General features: G+C 43.2%; 1 protein-coding gene across 1 annotated transcript; it reads left to right on the top strand.

Annotated features, from left to right (window-relative positions):
- The first annotated feature begins 5159 nt into the window (after window positions 1-5159).
- On the top strand, window positions 5160-8515 carry LOC143208538 (uncharacterized). The gene is made up of 9 exons (XM_076422995.1): window positions 5160-5165; window positions 5528-5764; window positions 5843-6088; window positions 6173-6369; window positions 6754-6902; window positions 6973-7112; window positions 7506-7920; window positions 8045-8316; window positions 8377-8515. The coding sequence occupies exons 1-7, from the start codon at window positions 5160-5162 to the stop codon at window positions 7674-7676; spliced, it is 1146 nt and encodes a 381-aa protein (XP_076279110.1). The 3' UTR covers window positions 7677-7920; window positions 8045-8316; window positions 8377-8515.
- Window positions 8516-14954: the final 6439 nt, after the last annotated feature.

The raw sequence follows: 14954 nt of genomic DNA, 5'->3' as shown, positions 1-14954 counted from the left end.
GCCTGCCACCTGAAAAACTTCTTGATCCTTCGGACACGATTTTAACCAGCGAGCACGAGATCAGGATGTTCTACCCGCCCGATCTACTCCTTTTAGTTGAGCGAGCACACAAGTTGACTTACATCATTCTTTGTATCGCGGGGAATTGGATGAGCTTTCTGGGTTGAGCGAATATACAAGTCATTTTTCTGCTCTGCTGCAATCTACACAATTTTATGAGTGATGACTCAGAGTCGCTACTCAAAATTGCCGTACCATTATTCAAAATATTGTTCACATTATTAAATATGTTGGTATCTAATCAATTACAAATCGTTTAAGTATTGTATGAGGTAGTGTATCAATTTTATATTCGTACAAAGAGAAAAATGAATATAGAATGGAGAATTATTCCAGGTCGGAAGAAATGTTTAATTGTCCAGTTGAAATAGCTTTGAGAGCAAAGAAAATCGGTACTATTGTATTAGAAACTGCAGCTTACAATAGCTTACAATAGCAAATGCAATTTCCATTGCATAACGCGTTATCATTAATATTAATAGGTGAAATAGAAAAGTAAAATGGTAGTGACTAAATTGTGTAGATTGTAGCGGAAGTATTTTCAAAAGATTCCACGAGAGAACGCGGCTCTGGCGATTAGTATTCCGGGACAGCGAGAGAGGATGGCATTAATTGAATTAATGCGTGTCGCCGCATACTTTACGAGCGTGTGACGGATCGTCACGGTCGCCGATCATATATACAGATGTAGAATCCGTCAATAGACGGAATTTCTTGCGAGCAATCAGCTCCGCGGAGCGTTTATGCCCGTCACACAATCGTTCATCGGAAAAAGACAGCCGGCGGATAGAGAAGGGGTTCCGAGACGCATCCTGGGTGGTCGTGCCATAAAACGCGTTACGTTCTTAATATTATGCAGGCCACGCAACTATATAAAGCGCTCCCAATTGTGCGGCGGCCTAGCAACGGGGACGGAGGAAAAAAGGCCTCCGGAGCGAGGAAAAATCCGCGGCGGTAAGGCGGCCGAAAAAGGAACGGCGGAATGCCAACGCGAACGAGCTTCTCCTTTTCTGTGTCCCTTGTCCTCCTTACATACGGCCGTTTCTTACCGATTTTTGCCGGTGCTCGAATAATCTCGTCTACATAAAGGCGAACCACAGGTTGCCTAATTGGCGATCACATTCATCCGCGGCGGCTTATTTGAGGAATTTAATAGCTTACTTTGCCCGAGACAGAACTACCTCCGTTCCCGACCAAACGCGTCCTCTGATACCGATTGTGTGTGCTACCATCGCGTTCTTTCCACTTTCCATACCGCAAGTAAATGATGTCATCTTCATCGATGATAGGAACGTCTTCTCTACCTTCTGCCGAGTTTGGATCAGTCCAAATACTATCGGGTCGTTTAGAAAGTAACTTCGTTTATAGTGTAGACATAGCATTTCTTCCATCTGTTAGAGAAATTGGCTGGGTGAAATAGAAAACAATAAAATTTACGTTGTGCTCAACGTAAACACACCATAGAAGGATAAAATTAATTTTTATTTAAGTCCTGCTTCCCACAAACGATGCAGAACAATTTTATTTTGCATAAAGATCCGCAGTCTAGTTATTACTTAACTTTATTTTAGATCGCAAAATCGTGGTATATAAAAATTTAGGGTTTAAAGTGGCTTAAAAACAAAAGTATTTAGTAATTTACGAAGAGAACGAGAAATTGCCGTAGAATTGACGCGTAATAATCGCAATTTGGTACCAACCTAACAATTCGCCAACGTCGTGATCGCCAGGAGGACCACCCAAGGTGTTCGCATCAGCGCGAGGGACACCGATGTCGAACGTTTCTCAAGGTTTTCACGTATCACGAATGGCGTTGACAATCTTCGAGCGATCGATATACGGCCCGGAGAGTACAAACTGAAAGAGACAGAAAGAAAGCAAGAGGACGAGAGACAGGGAAGAGAGACAGTCAGTGGTGAGACTCTCGGATATAACCGTAGGAGGTCCTCCATTTCGATTCACAGCGGTCCTCTCAGGATCTTGTCCTGGGAAAGCCATAAAAGGTGATCAAGTCGTGCTGATCCAGAGACATCGGCCGCGGCACGTAGCTCGTACGTCGCTCCGAAAAGATGAAAAAAATTCGCCGCCTCGTTTCGCTCGATGAAAGGGCCTTCTTAAACCCCGAGAAACCACCAGTCTCCCGGTAAATTTACCAAACAAACTCTCGCGTCGCGAGGGAAAACCATCCGACACATTAACTTCCAAGTTTAAGGCTTCTCTCCGCCGACAAACATCATCCGGCACTGAAATATCCTCAAAATCAATTTTTACTCAACCCCCTCACGATTTATTATTCATTTTCTCTTAAATTCATAGAGAAAATGAATTCTGCGAGGAAGTTCCAATTTAATTTATTTGCAATCATCCGAATGCTGACTTCCTACCCCTTAGGGTTTCTCTGAGGTTCCAGCAACCGACACTGCAATATCCTCAAAATCAATTTTCACTCGTTCCTCTCGCGATTTATTATTCGTTTTCATTCATTTTCTTTTGAATTTGTAAAGCAAAAAGAAAATTCTGTGAGGAAGGTCCAATTTAATTTATTTGCAATCATCCACAAATGCCGACTTCCAACCCCTTAGGGTTTCTCTGAGGTTCCAGCAACCGACACTGAAATATCCTCAAAATCAATTTTCACTCGTCCCCCTCACGATTTATTATTTATTTTCATTCTTTTTTTCTTGGATTCGTAAAGCAAAAAAATTTTGTGAGGAAGCTCCAATTTAACTTATTTGGGATCACAGCTTGAGTGAAAATCATACGAATGCCGACTTCCAACCCCTTAGCGTTTCGCCAAGGTTCCAGCAACCACCATGGAGCATGGACGCCATAAATCTAAGCGTAGCGGATTGTTTGCAAACGTTGCGTGATCCTAAAGGAGGAAGCAGAGATTCCAAGGGGTTTTCGTTGTCGATGGTGGATGACTCCGGGCTTTGACTCGTCGGGTACAGCGCATAGAATTCGGCTCGGCCGCAAAGACCCGGCCCGTTCTAAGACCATTTGTCGCGATACGGGAGATCGCCGTGATCTTGCGCCGCAGTTGACAGGTACCGAACAGGTAAATGCGCCACGGGATCCCCTTTTGCCGCGTTTTCACGTACCGGCACGGACCCAGCCTCACAAAGGGTCGCGGGACCATCCGAACAACCGAAAGCCGGCCGCAAAGTCAAAATAAAGTAATTGTTCACCCCTTGTCTCGTTGTCCTCTTACATCCACCCACGCTGTGGCTTTTTTCTTCTTTTTCTCCGGGCTCGAGATGGTCCTGCGAAAACGAGAAAGCCTCTTACCGTGGTTTGAGGGTTCTACATATAGATGGGACTTGAGAAACTGTGTCTGGATAGATGTATCTGAACTAAAGAGAAAAGTCTTTTCTGTTTTTTTTTTTTTAACAAGTAGCTGGTTGCAGTAATTTTTTTATTGCCGAATCTTAAAAAATTGTCGGAGTCACAGCATTTTTTCTTCGAGCTGGAACATCTGGAACATCAAATTGAACAAGATTTCGTTAGTGTATGATTTAAATAAATAAGATTAAAGATTTTTCTTGTTATTGGCCGAAGAAAAATTGAAACGTTCAAACATCCTAAAAATGAAGAATGAGAAACTAAAGAAAATAATCGTGGAGCTTCCCAGAATTTTAACATTTTTTCAATGTGTTGCAAGATTAAATACCCCTGTCTAAAGAATAACAACTGAATGGAGATGGTAGTGTGTGGTCCAGCTAAAAATGACCCGTGAAAATTGAATATGGGTGAAATGAGGGGGTAACCGGGCAAAGAGAGTGTCGCGACCAATAGAAAATTTAATCTTTCTGCTTTACTACAATGGCATGCCTCGAAAATTTCTAATTTTTATTCTCTTCCGTGGAGAGACGGCCGCTTTTGAATGGAAGGTATGCGGACACCGGAATTCCCGCATCGAATTCGTGGCGACGAGCAACGTGAACGTGAAACGCATGGTCTGAAGAGTCGTTTCAAATGGAAATTCGTGACACGATACTCTGACGATTTTCACGGTTGGCGAGTAAAAATCCGTGGTTCGGAAAAAACCGTGCCGGTAGACATTGAAAAATCGCTTGGGGAGAAACGTCGTCTCTTTTGCAATTGAATGATCCAATTTCGAGGGTGAAACTCGCCCTTACAACCTCCAACAATCGATTCGACAAAGATTTACTGCTCGAGGTTCTGTATAGAGCCAATCAATTTCTCCTATTATTATTATTATTATGAAATTCGTAAGTATTTATTCCCTCGATTAGTTTTCGTTGCTGTGGCTCATTTTTCTATCTTGCGTTTATAGAAAATTGGAGAAAAGAAAATATTGTTCAGGTTTAATGTGTTCTGGAGTAATTAGTGGATTCTCCATAATTATCAGGATCTCTAAAAATAAGATAAAATAAAAATGATTCCTCGCCCAAAAAAAATCTTGGAGATTTACAATTTCTGCGTCAACTGTCAGCATGAAAAAAGGAATCCTTGTCTCGCTAACAATGCTTTCCAAAAATGCGCGTTCTCCCGAAAAATCTCGAAATTCAGTCGCACCCTGCTTTGCACTTGAATGACCCAATTTCGACGAGTTCGCAACGCATGCACCGATCCCCAACACCTTTGTCGTTTACGCTTCTTTGCAAATGAATGGGGAAGCTGTCTCGACTCTGATTTTCCGCGGGGACAGTCTCGTTGACTTTCCCCGGTGTCTCCTCGTTGTCAAGCTCATTGTGAACGGTGGGAGCCTGGACGTTTGCTCCTAATGCAATTATGCGGGTCTATGAGCATTCCCGCAAAATTCCACGGAGGGTGAGACTGATCCTGGGCTCGTGTTATGGTAAACGAGCCGTTTAGAAGTCGTTTCCACGTGCGATTTGATCGGCTCGATGGACACGGGCTCTTTGTGCTCGAGTTTTCTATGGAAAGCGCGCCCCGTTGTGCTCCAGTTGCATTCCTGACGGTGGACAGCCGATCCCCGACCCAGAAATGCAGATCAGATTGCAGATTTGCTAGATTCTGATTAGAAAGCAGATTGTTCTGTTATCGACAGATTCGATTGCCACGCGGAAAATTGTACCTGGAAGTTTCTTTGAACAGATGACGCTGTCGTCATCATGCCAGCTATTTTCAATTTCAATACTTCATTAAATTTTTCGTGTAATTAGTATCGTTAATTATGGAACGATCCTGAAACAGGCGAGAGGAGATGGGTGATTCAATGTATTTGTTCAAAATGACACCATAGACAGGCCGTTCACATAGTCTGCTAACGGAGAAGAGGAAAATTACTGATGGCATGTAACCTAATCGACACTTTAATAATTTAATTTTGTACATTTTAGTCTGTTAAAATTCGTCTCACGATTTGATTGTATTCCGCAATTATTTCCAAGAGAAATATTTTCTTGCCAATAATTTTCTTTTCCACATTTTATGTATTTACTGAAATTGTTTGTATTAAATTTACTAAAATTGTTGCCAGGAACCAAAACGAGGATGCTGCGCTCACACGTACTCCCCCGCGGAGACTCACGATCAAGATTATCGCTATCAATCCCCGAGCAAAAAGCCACAGGAGAGTTGCGATCTGAGAAAATGCAAATACGCAAAATTACAAGCGGAAACGACGTTCAGCAATACTCAGAAGTTGCTGGATAAGATTCAGAAGTTGAAGAAAAGCATTCAGGACTTGGAAGCTAAGCAATCGTACAACAAAGTGGTAAGGGATTACAGTAGATCGATTATGGTTAATTCTTGGATGGATTGGTTCAATCAAAATCGAATTTTCCGAGTGTAGGAGAGCAACAGGCAGAGAGATGTTCTCAGTCAGACGAATGATTTCAGTGTAACTGATTTAAAAAGCGCTCGACAGGTGTTGAACAATTGCATGGCAGAGATTGGCAAGTTGAAGAACTTCATGGACGACGACAACTGCTGGTGGAAGATGTTCAAGAAGATGGAGTTCAACTGCTGCGATCAGAAAGCGCCGCATCTTCATGGGTATCTTGATGGGACGATGATTACGCTGAAGTTGATGGAGGAGGTGCGTTCTCGAATTTTAAAAAAATGCTTCATTCAACAAAAATATTTTCTCCACACGTGAGAAATCGTGGTGTTCTGTTTTCAGGGTAAAAATTTCGTTGCTTCCACCCCAAAATCGAGTTTGGTGATGACGGGAGATAGGGATGATAGGCGGACCTATATAACTGGCAGAAGCAAAACTAATCGAGTATTACAGTATACTGGCACAGACGGTGAGTACGAAGGATTCAGAAGATACAAAGACTCGTCCATTGGTCCAGCTTCGTCGGTCGAAATTTCAATGTGGGTACTTCGCTGTCTAACAAAGTTAATTAACATTACTTCGCTGTGTAACAAAGTTAACCCTCATCCGTCCTTCATTTCACAACAGGCACAAATTGACACAATGGTAAAAGATCGATGAAATAATAAGGAAAACAAATTATTTTTCGATGTTTTTTTTATTAAAATGGATGAGATAACATTTTAAAAAACAAAGAAAAGTCACGAAGTTTCGGGCTAATTTACCTACAAGTAACAGTACAACTTATTTCGGGAAAACTGTGGGAATTTGACACGGGTGTCGGATGAGGGTTAATTAACATTTTACCAATAAGATGTGCCAATATTTAAGGAGACATTGATAATATTTTTCGCAATATCTCTGCTCAATTCACTTTTCTCCAGACCGTTCGATTCGTGTCAAAAACAATGCCCAACAGCCTGCATCCCAGAAACGCGATCCGCGAAAGATACAGTGACAGAGAAAGACGCTCAGTATACTCATTCGAATCCAGTAGGACTGTACGAAGCATTCCGAAGAACCAGTTCCTCTGGTAAAAAGCCACACAATCCAATCCTTCAATAAAGTCGAGGAAAAATAATCGATCTATAACATTCTCTCAGTGAGATTTCCAAGAGACCAAAGGGCCGAAAGAAGCTCAACCGATTTATTAAAACGACCGAAAAGTACGTTCAGCAATGAAAATACTCCAACCAAGAGGGTCATCTCGGTCGACATGTCCACATCGATGGACCTTCTCCAGGTTGTATCCCAATTTTCGAAATAATTGGCTGCTCTTTCTTTCTTCACGATTTTCCTATGATCGACCCTCTGCGAACTGACGTCAATATTATTCGCAAGCACTCCTAAGATTCAATTTATCTCGTTCAACTAATTGAGTGAACTGCTGAGATTAAATAAATACATATACATATGCAGGTTGGAGGTAAAGTTCTGTCGTATTTGAAATAGACAGGTAATTTTGCTGATAAATAAAAAAACGCATGTTGTTAGTGAGTCATTGGGAAACAGAAATTGACAATATCAAACATATATTTTTATAAATTGATCCAACTAAACAGTTGGAAAATACGACAGAACTTTCTCTCCAATCTAATAATGTTAATTAAAACACTGAGAATGATTCCCGGTGCAGAAGGCAGGAAACAATGCGGCAGCGACTACCTCGAAGAAAGGTGTGAAATCCTTCATGGTGAAAACGTTCGCCCCAAAATTAGGTAAAACACAGAAAAGGCAAACCCGCAGTAAAAAATCTGAAACCAGCCAAGAAGAATCTGAAGCCGAGAAAGTAAAGGACCAACGATAAAATAAAAATTGACATTCGCGAGTTTCGATGGTGCCGGCACTGCGATCAAATTCGGCAACGTTCGCTCGGTAGCGGCGAGTCAAAAATTTTTAGTCGACCGTTCGTTTTCAACGTTCAGTTTTTCGCATGATGACACTGGTCCGCCTAAAGCGTCTAAGTGGATAATATTCGTCGGAGGTTAACGGTATGCTGTCGAGCTTTGAGGAAGATATGGAGAAGGGTCCGAGCGACAGGGAAAGTCGAGGTTAGATCCTGAGGACGCCTTGATCAGTTGTTGACGGTCCATGGAGGCTACGATGGCTGATCGAGGAAAGCCATCGACATCTATGCAGTCGGAGGATATTAAAAATTCTTTATCGGGGTCGCAGGATTATGACACGGATCGGATTATCATTGTGGCAAGGTGTACGGCTTCTTTCGGCGACAGCGGCTTGAAGATTGGCACGAAAACCATTCTCATACTACGCGAGTGCGCGCTGATTCGAATCCCGTCTCTGATCTCTTCTAGTTCGTCTCAATTCTCGAGCACCAGCTAGAGCAATTCAAGACTTTTCCATGCGATTCTTAATACAAAATTTCCGAGGATCGATAAATCGCGAGGGATCTATGTTGGGCTGGAAGAGGAGAGCTAAATACAAAAGTGAGATGGAACTTACGAAGATATAAAAGTCCTGAAATAATCAAATTTGCAATCCCTTAGCGTCGTTGAGTGGGAGAAAGCAGGAAGAACCAAAAGATAAAGAGAAAGAATTCAAGTCTCAGAGTAGTTTGAGAGACGACAAAGTCAGTTCTGGCGGTGCTGAGATATCTGTGAAGCTAGAAAATAAAACGTCGAATTCTCCGAGCGTTTTGAGTAATTCTGCGAGGCCGAAAAATGAAGAATTCAACTCTCAAACGAAGTTGAGAGACGATCAAGTCGTTTCTGGTGGTGCTTGTGTGAGAGATGTCAAGAAGACCGAGAAGAATCAGAAGAAACAGTGTTTAGAGGATAAGAAACGCTCGAAGAAGCCGTCGAAGTCTCAAGCTGGTTGTTCTAAGAACTGCACGGGAAACAAAGACGGTGACGATCCTGGCACGTAAGTTTGAGCGAATGTCTTTGTGTTGGGAGATGTACTCATTCGATTTTTCAGTTATAAATTTACGGTGTGCACCTCGGCGAAGCGGAATGGGCTGGCGTACAGGATCAAAAGGAGTAAGAAGAGGATTGGGGAGATATCGAACCAAGTCAAGGCAAGAATCGAACGATTTTTATCGATTCGTTGCTTTCCTCTTTATCCGTTAGATTGTTTGATCGTGATAAATTTCTGTTAAAGAGCGGAACAAAGAAGTCGGTGAAGAAGCTGAAGAACATCTGCAAGAGCATCAACGCAAGAAGAGCCATGGGATTCAAATGCGATTTAAGAAAATGCAGAAGCACCTTGGTGGAGTGCAGCAAGTCTTGCACTAGCTCGAACAAGATTTTCCCCGGTTCCGGAAAAGAGGAAGCGCAGAAGAGCGACGACGGAAAGCATCACATCACGAGCGAACAACAGACGGGAACGATGACGTCGGAATTGGCTGCGAGCAAGAGGAATCAAAACGATAAATCGATAGTCACTGTGGAGGAGAAGGAAACAAACACTTAAACAGATACTCTGGTCGATGTATGTATATATTGTCGTGTAAAATTTCTGAGTAAACAATGTTCTATACCTTTCCCAGTCTGACCATTATATGTATAATCTAGCGAGAAAATAATTGGAAGGTCTTTCATTTTACCAGAGAGTCTCTCGAGGTTCCACGGGTCCAAAAAATGAACTCCCATTCGCAAAAATCAATTCTCCTTTTTAATCCATCTCCAACATCTGAGAAGAGGTCTTCAATTTTAGCAGAGAGTCACTCAAGCTTCTAGAGGACCAAAAAATGGTTCTCGAGGGCCAAATTACAATAAGCTTCCACTCGCAAAAATCAATTCTCTCTTCTGATCCATCTCCAACATCTGAGAAGAGGTCTTCAATTTTCGTAAAGAATTCACTCAAGCTTCCAGAGGACCAAGAAACGGCTACCAAGTGTCAAACTGAAATACCACAGATGAAACATTTTTCCCTAGCTCCTCATCATCATTGAAAGCTTCTCCAACAAGAATCCCTGCAACCTGACAAACAGCGAGCTAGCAGTTCGCTAATAAAGTGGCGCTGAGGTTTCCGTTGATGCTCCGGCTCTCAGCGTTTCTGCCATTCGTTGTCCATTACATATTTAGCCTTCTCGTAATAAGCGATCGTCCCGGGGGATCGGGTAATCAGCGGGGAATCAATTTGTCGGCGGAAAGTCTCAAGATTGACGAGTGAGATAATGTTGGACCGCGTCGGCGGGCGTTCGCACGTCTCGCCGATGATGATTCGATAATTCGAACGGGGAGAGACGCGTACCCTGTGCCTGGTCCCTGATTCGAAAAATAAAATGAAAACGATCGCTTCTCGTCGATCTCTCTTTTCCACCGGTCCGCGCCGTCACGTTCGCCTAAGTTACGTGGGCGCTAAGCAGCGATATATCACCGGGCCGGTATTCACCCAGGCAAATCGACTTTTATTGCTTTATAGCGCTTGTAAGCCGGACCCGTGTGCAACTATTCCGAGGCAGCGCGTGTAATCTGGATGTAAGAAGCTCGTTATTACGGACGATCCATTCACGGGCCCCGAGACTCTTCCCTTTAACGATCAAACCGTAATGGCCGATCCGAGTCACTCGCTGGATTAGCGGCCTCCGCGACGACGTTATCCCGCTTTTCTTCCACGTTCCATCTTCTTCTTCTTCTTTTTGTCGGAGAGAATCATATCTTCGCGCCGCCATTAGTCATGCCATTCGATGACGTCCGAAGGACGTTCCCGTGACGATGCCTTGATCGCATTCGGGCCTAGTTTGGAATACCGAGACCATACTGCCGCCATGGTTCGTTTCTTCGTCTAATGATAGCTTACTTAACACGGTTTTTATTATTCGACGCGATTACCCAGCTTCCTGCGATGGGAGCTCCGCTTCCAACTAGCGCGCTCCAATGTTTTCTACATTTTCATATTTGCAAGTCTACGTCCTCGTGTACGCCTTTGTAGTTCTACAAATATTTGTATGCCCACGTCCTTGCATGTTTATATTTGTACGTCTCGTTTCTTTTTGCTACGAGCTGTCCTGCATCGTGACCGCTCAATCCCGGTGATTAACCTTCGACAGAGCCCGTCGAGGACAATTTTCCCGGATCCCGAGTTCATTTACGAGTGCCCTTCTCCGGTACGCGTATCACGAACAGTTCGGTATAATGTGTACTCGCCCGTGCACACATTGAAATCCACGCACGCGCGCACACATCCACACGGGCGAACAATCAAAGAGACGGACAGACGGCGCCGAGCCGGGCGAGCGAGCGAGCGAGCGAGCGCCGCATGAATGGCGTGTTTTCCTTATTGGCTGATTGAATAATACATGTAACCGAATAGTATTAGACCGGTCGACTGCTTGACACGCGATGCCCATGACGCCTGTCATGTCGTGCGGGTCACGTGTCACGATTTTGACGAGTTGTTTAGCCCGGCCAATTTATCGAGCGAGATGTTGCGGTGCCGCGCCGCGCCGTTCTTCTGCGAACCATGTTCAGGCCTGGTTTCCACCTCCTGCACGAACGATTAATGACGCGGGGTCTGAAATAAGGGGGGATCGACCGGGACCCACCGGGATTTATGGCGGATTTTCTTTGACGATAAATTATATTTCGCGAACTGGTCACGCTGCGATCGCACCGGCTTCAAGGACGATCGAGCTGCACTCTAGAGAGAGAGAGAGAGACTCTCTTCTTTCAAGATCTTTCCGCTGCTCCGTGACCGTACGCTCGTGCAGCCTCCGATTAATTTTTACATCAATTGAGTCGGTCATGGTATGCTCACTTTGGTCGAGCCGATGGTGTCGGTGCACCGTGCTGCAGGAAGGAATCGGTTATGATACGTACAGATCTATCGCGGAACTATGATTCATTATTAGACAGCGAATTTATGCATTCCTAGCAAGAATGACTAGGTGTAATTTAAAGTAGTAAAAACATTGGAAGAGTTTCAAGATACTGTTATATTATTGTCAACCAATTCAACGTGTTAAGAAAGAAAAATTTCTATTTCACTCCAGATTGTTGTCAAACACCTTGTCACTAATTGTAAGATTGCTGTATTTCCGAATGTCGAACACATCCTCATAAACATAAACATGAAATTGAGTTGTCTGTGAATGCGAAGAAGAAAAAATGAAAGATGAGTAATGTACTCGTTGAGTAATTTACATCATATTGTATTTCAAATACATTTTAGTTCAATTAGATTGTATTCCGATTACACTCATGATTCGTGTAATCAGCAATTAAATTAAGTGAAAGGTTCGAATTATGTAATGCAATTACAATGTTATATTGGGTTGGCAAATAAGTTCGTTCGGTTTTTTAGAGTGGAATAAATCACAAAAACCGAACGAACTTATTTGCCAATCCAATACAATTACTGTTTATTACATATAAAATACAATGATTTAAGTTAGCACAACTCTGCTTGAAGCCAACAAAGCAGTGAAATCATTAGTCAACTTGTAGATATGTTTCTCACACAAGCGAATAAATTGATTTACAGTTCCGGGAGAGGAAATCGGAGATCAAGATAATTCCACGAAAATAATGGAATCGTTAGAAGAGCCCGTAATAAAATATTGAAAATCGCAGAATGGCCTCTCGGAAGAGCGCCCTCTGCGAATTTGCAGGGAGAACAACGGAGGAGGCGGTCTCTTGACGCGGGGCAGACTCGTGGCATAAATCACAATGAAACGCGCGGCTCATTATACTTGCAGGCACTCGTGTAATTGCGACGGGCGTGTCCACGCGTATTTACCCGTGCAGATCTGCCGGTTTCGCGGATGTACGCGTTCAAACAGCGCGTCTCTTTCTTTCTCTCTCTCTTATTCCCGAGTACAACAGCACCGCGTCGAATCCGATGTTCTCTGCGAACCGGAAGTCCTCGACCGGATATGGGCGTGACGGGTGCCGCAAGGTTAAAAACGTCGTCTCCGAATTATACCTTTTCATTCATTGCCATCGTACTGGCTATGACAGTTCGGATGTGCATCTCCAAACATTTCGTTTACATTCGACAAAATTTATCCATCAATGATGAAGGAACAATAATAAAGAGCTATCGTTGTGTTGATTTGTCGTTGGTCCTTCCGCAGTCGAAGGAGGACAAAGGGTGATTAATTTTGGTTTCCCCAGGACTTCCCTGGCGACGATTCTAATGCCAAGCATAGTTCGGCCGTCGAATGAGTCGTGTTATCGTGGTTTCCGCTGCGGTTTTCACCGATAATATTTACGGTCCGCTGGCGAAACAAAAGACGACGCGGACACGGACACGGACAAAGCGCGCGAGACAAAAGAGGGTGAAACGAATCCTTAAGCTACCTGCGGCGAGAACCGATTCGAGACCCTGTTCGAGTTTGCACAAGGGATTCGCAAACTGCCGAGCAAATCGCCTCTTAGGAACTGACACTTCGAAACGCGGTCGCCCGTGACCACAATCTACGGAATTTACCGACGACGACAGCGTTGTCCCCTCAGTCTCATTATTAGACAGCGGATTTGATGCGTTCATGGCAAAAATGAGTAGGTGTACTTTGAAACAGCAAGACCATTAGCAAAATTTTTAGAAACACTGTTGCATTATTTTCAACCTATTAAACATATTAGGACAGAAAATAAATTTCTTCGTCATTCCAGTTTGTTGCAATTCAGGCAGTCTCCGCTGTCTATTCATTCTAAACGAAGCTGACAGTGACACTAAACGAATTCCATATAATGTCGAAATAAAATATCGTAAAAATGACATTGAATTAATTTAGTTTAAAATAATGCGTCATTTCTTTTTTAATTTTGACTTAGACCACACACACACTTTCATAATCATGGGCGCAATTGTAGGGTAAAGAGCCCAAATATGGTATAGTCGCCTATTTTGGCGAAGAAGAAGTGTCTAGTGAGAAAATCCTCAAACAATAGTTTACCATGTTTACTCAACAGTGTGCATTGCGTTCGCACCATTCTATAGATTTTAGTATCGATCCTCCGCCAGTTGTGTCTTCACGTGTCGAATATTTTTGTGGTTGGATTTCCGATTGTATCTTTTTCGAGGAAGGTAAGTGATTTTGAAATGTTTGAACTTATCTGTAGTTTCAGTTTATTTATATTAATATTTACCAACTGTTGGTTTGGGCTGAAATTCATTTTCTCTTTGCCAGTAGCTAGTACTATCAGTCCACGTGAAGTTCCCAATATGGCACTACCAAGAGTTCCCTAATATGGGTATAGCTATATTGACATTCTTGGTGTGGGTGCCGAATATGGCACTAGGTGTCATATTAGGGACTCAAGGTGTACCATATTAAGACCCCCTTTCGCTGGAACCTGCAAATGACACACCACAAAACAAATATTTTTCCCAAGCTGTATTAATTTTTTAACAAACTTGACCCGAGAATCTTATAGGGAGGCAATGCATCTACAACTGGTAATTTCTTGGATGAAGAAGAGCATTCTAAAATAATCAAAAACTGACATCAACAAAAAGTAGTTCATATTTGGACATTTTACCATATTATGCTCTACGAATTGATCTTTTCAGATGTAAAATTTGAATTTCTCCAGTCAGAAGCAGGATCGAATGAATTTTCTGGATTCACGTTCAGGAGAGTGTGGATACGCCACGGAAAGTTTCGGTAGAATTTCAACCACAGAATAATTCGCGCGGATGCACCTGAAAAATAACAGCGCGCCGTAATCGACGACTCAATTGCATCCCGGCCGTCTCCATCGGCGTTGCAGTGCCGGCGCATGGCGTCCAAATTACACCCATAAACATCCCTTTTAAGTGGCTGAAAAACCCATCAAAGTCGCGGGGCACCGTACCGCCGCCGCGCCGAATCTCGACAATCTCATCGAAACTCCGCCGTAAACAGGCAACGGAACGCAAGCGGGGGAGAATAAAACAGCCCAGCAAAAAGATCCAACCACGTGATTTAATCGTACAACCCGCAAACGTAAATACTGCTATTACTATAAATCCTGTGGAGAGCGGGCGAAGGGGATCGTTCTAACGGGAGGCATGGCTGCGCGCAGGCCGTTTCTACTTGCTGGAGTACTTCGCCGTTACACTCGTTCTTCTATCAAACATAATATTCAGCCATTCGCCTATTCCGTCAGTCGTAAAAGTCCCATTTTGGGAGACC

Source organism: Lasioglossum baleicum, chromosome 5 (genome assembly GCF_051020765.1).
Source record: "Lasioglossum baleicum chromosome 5, iyLasBale1, whole genome shotgun sequence".
In the NCBI taxonomy this organism is placed as follows: domain Eukaryota; kingdom Metazoa; phylum Arthropoda; class Insecta; order Hymenoptera; family Halictidae; genus Lasioglossum; species Lasioglossum baleicum.
Note: the sequence above shows the minus strand (reverse complement) of the source record. Positions and strands in the feature narration are given on the sequence as shown.

What these genes read in the sequence shown, in the direction of transcription:
- LOC143208538 (XM_076422995.1), top strand. An exon ending in AGCAATCGTACAACAAAGTG is followed by an intron (nt 5,765 to 5,842) that starts GTAAGGGATTAC and finishes TTCCGAGTGTAG; the next exon opens with GAGAGCAACAGGCAGAGAGA. An exon ending in CATCGATGGACCTTCTCCAG is followed by an intron (nt 7,113 to 7,505) that starts GTTGTATCCCAA and finishes TTCCCGGTGCAG; the next exon opens with AAGGCAGGAAACAATGCGGC.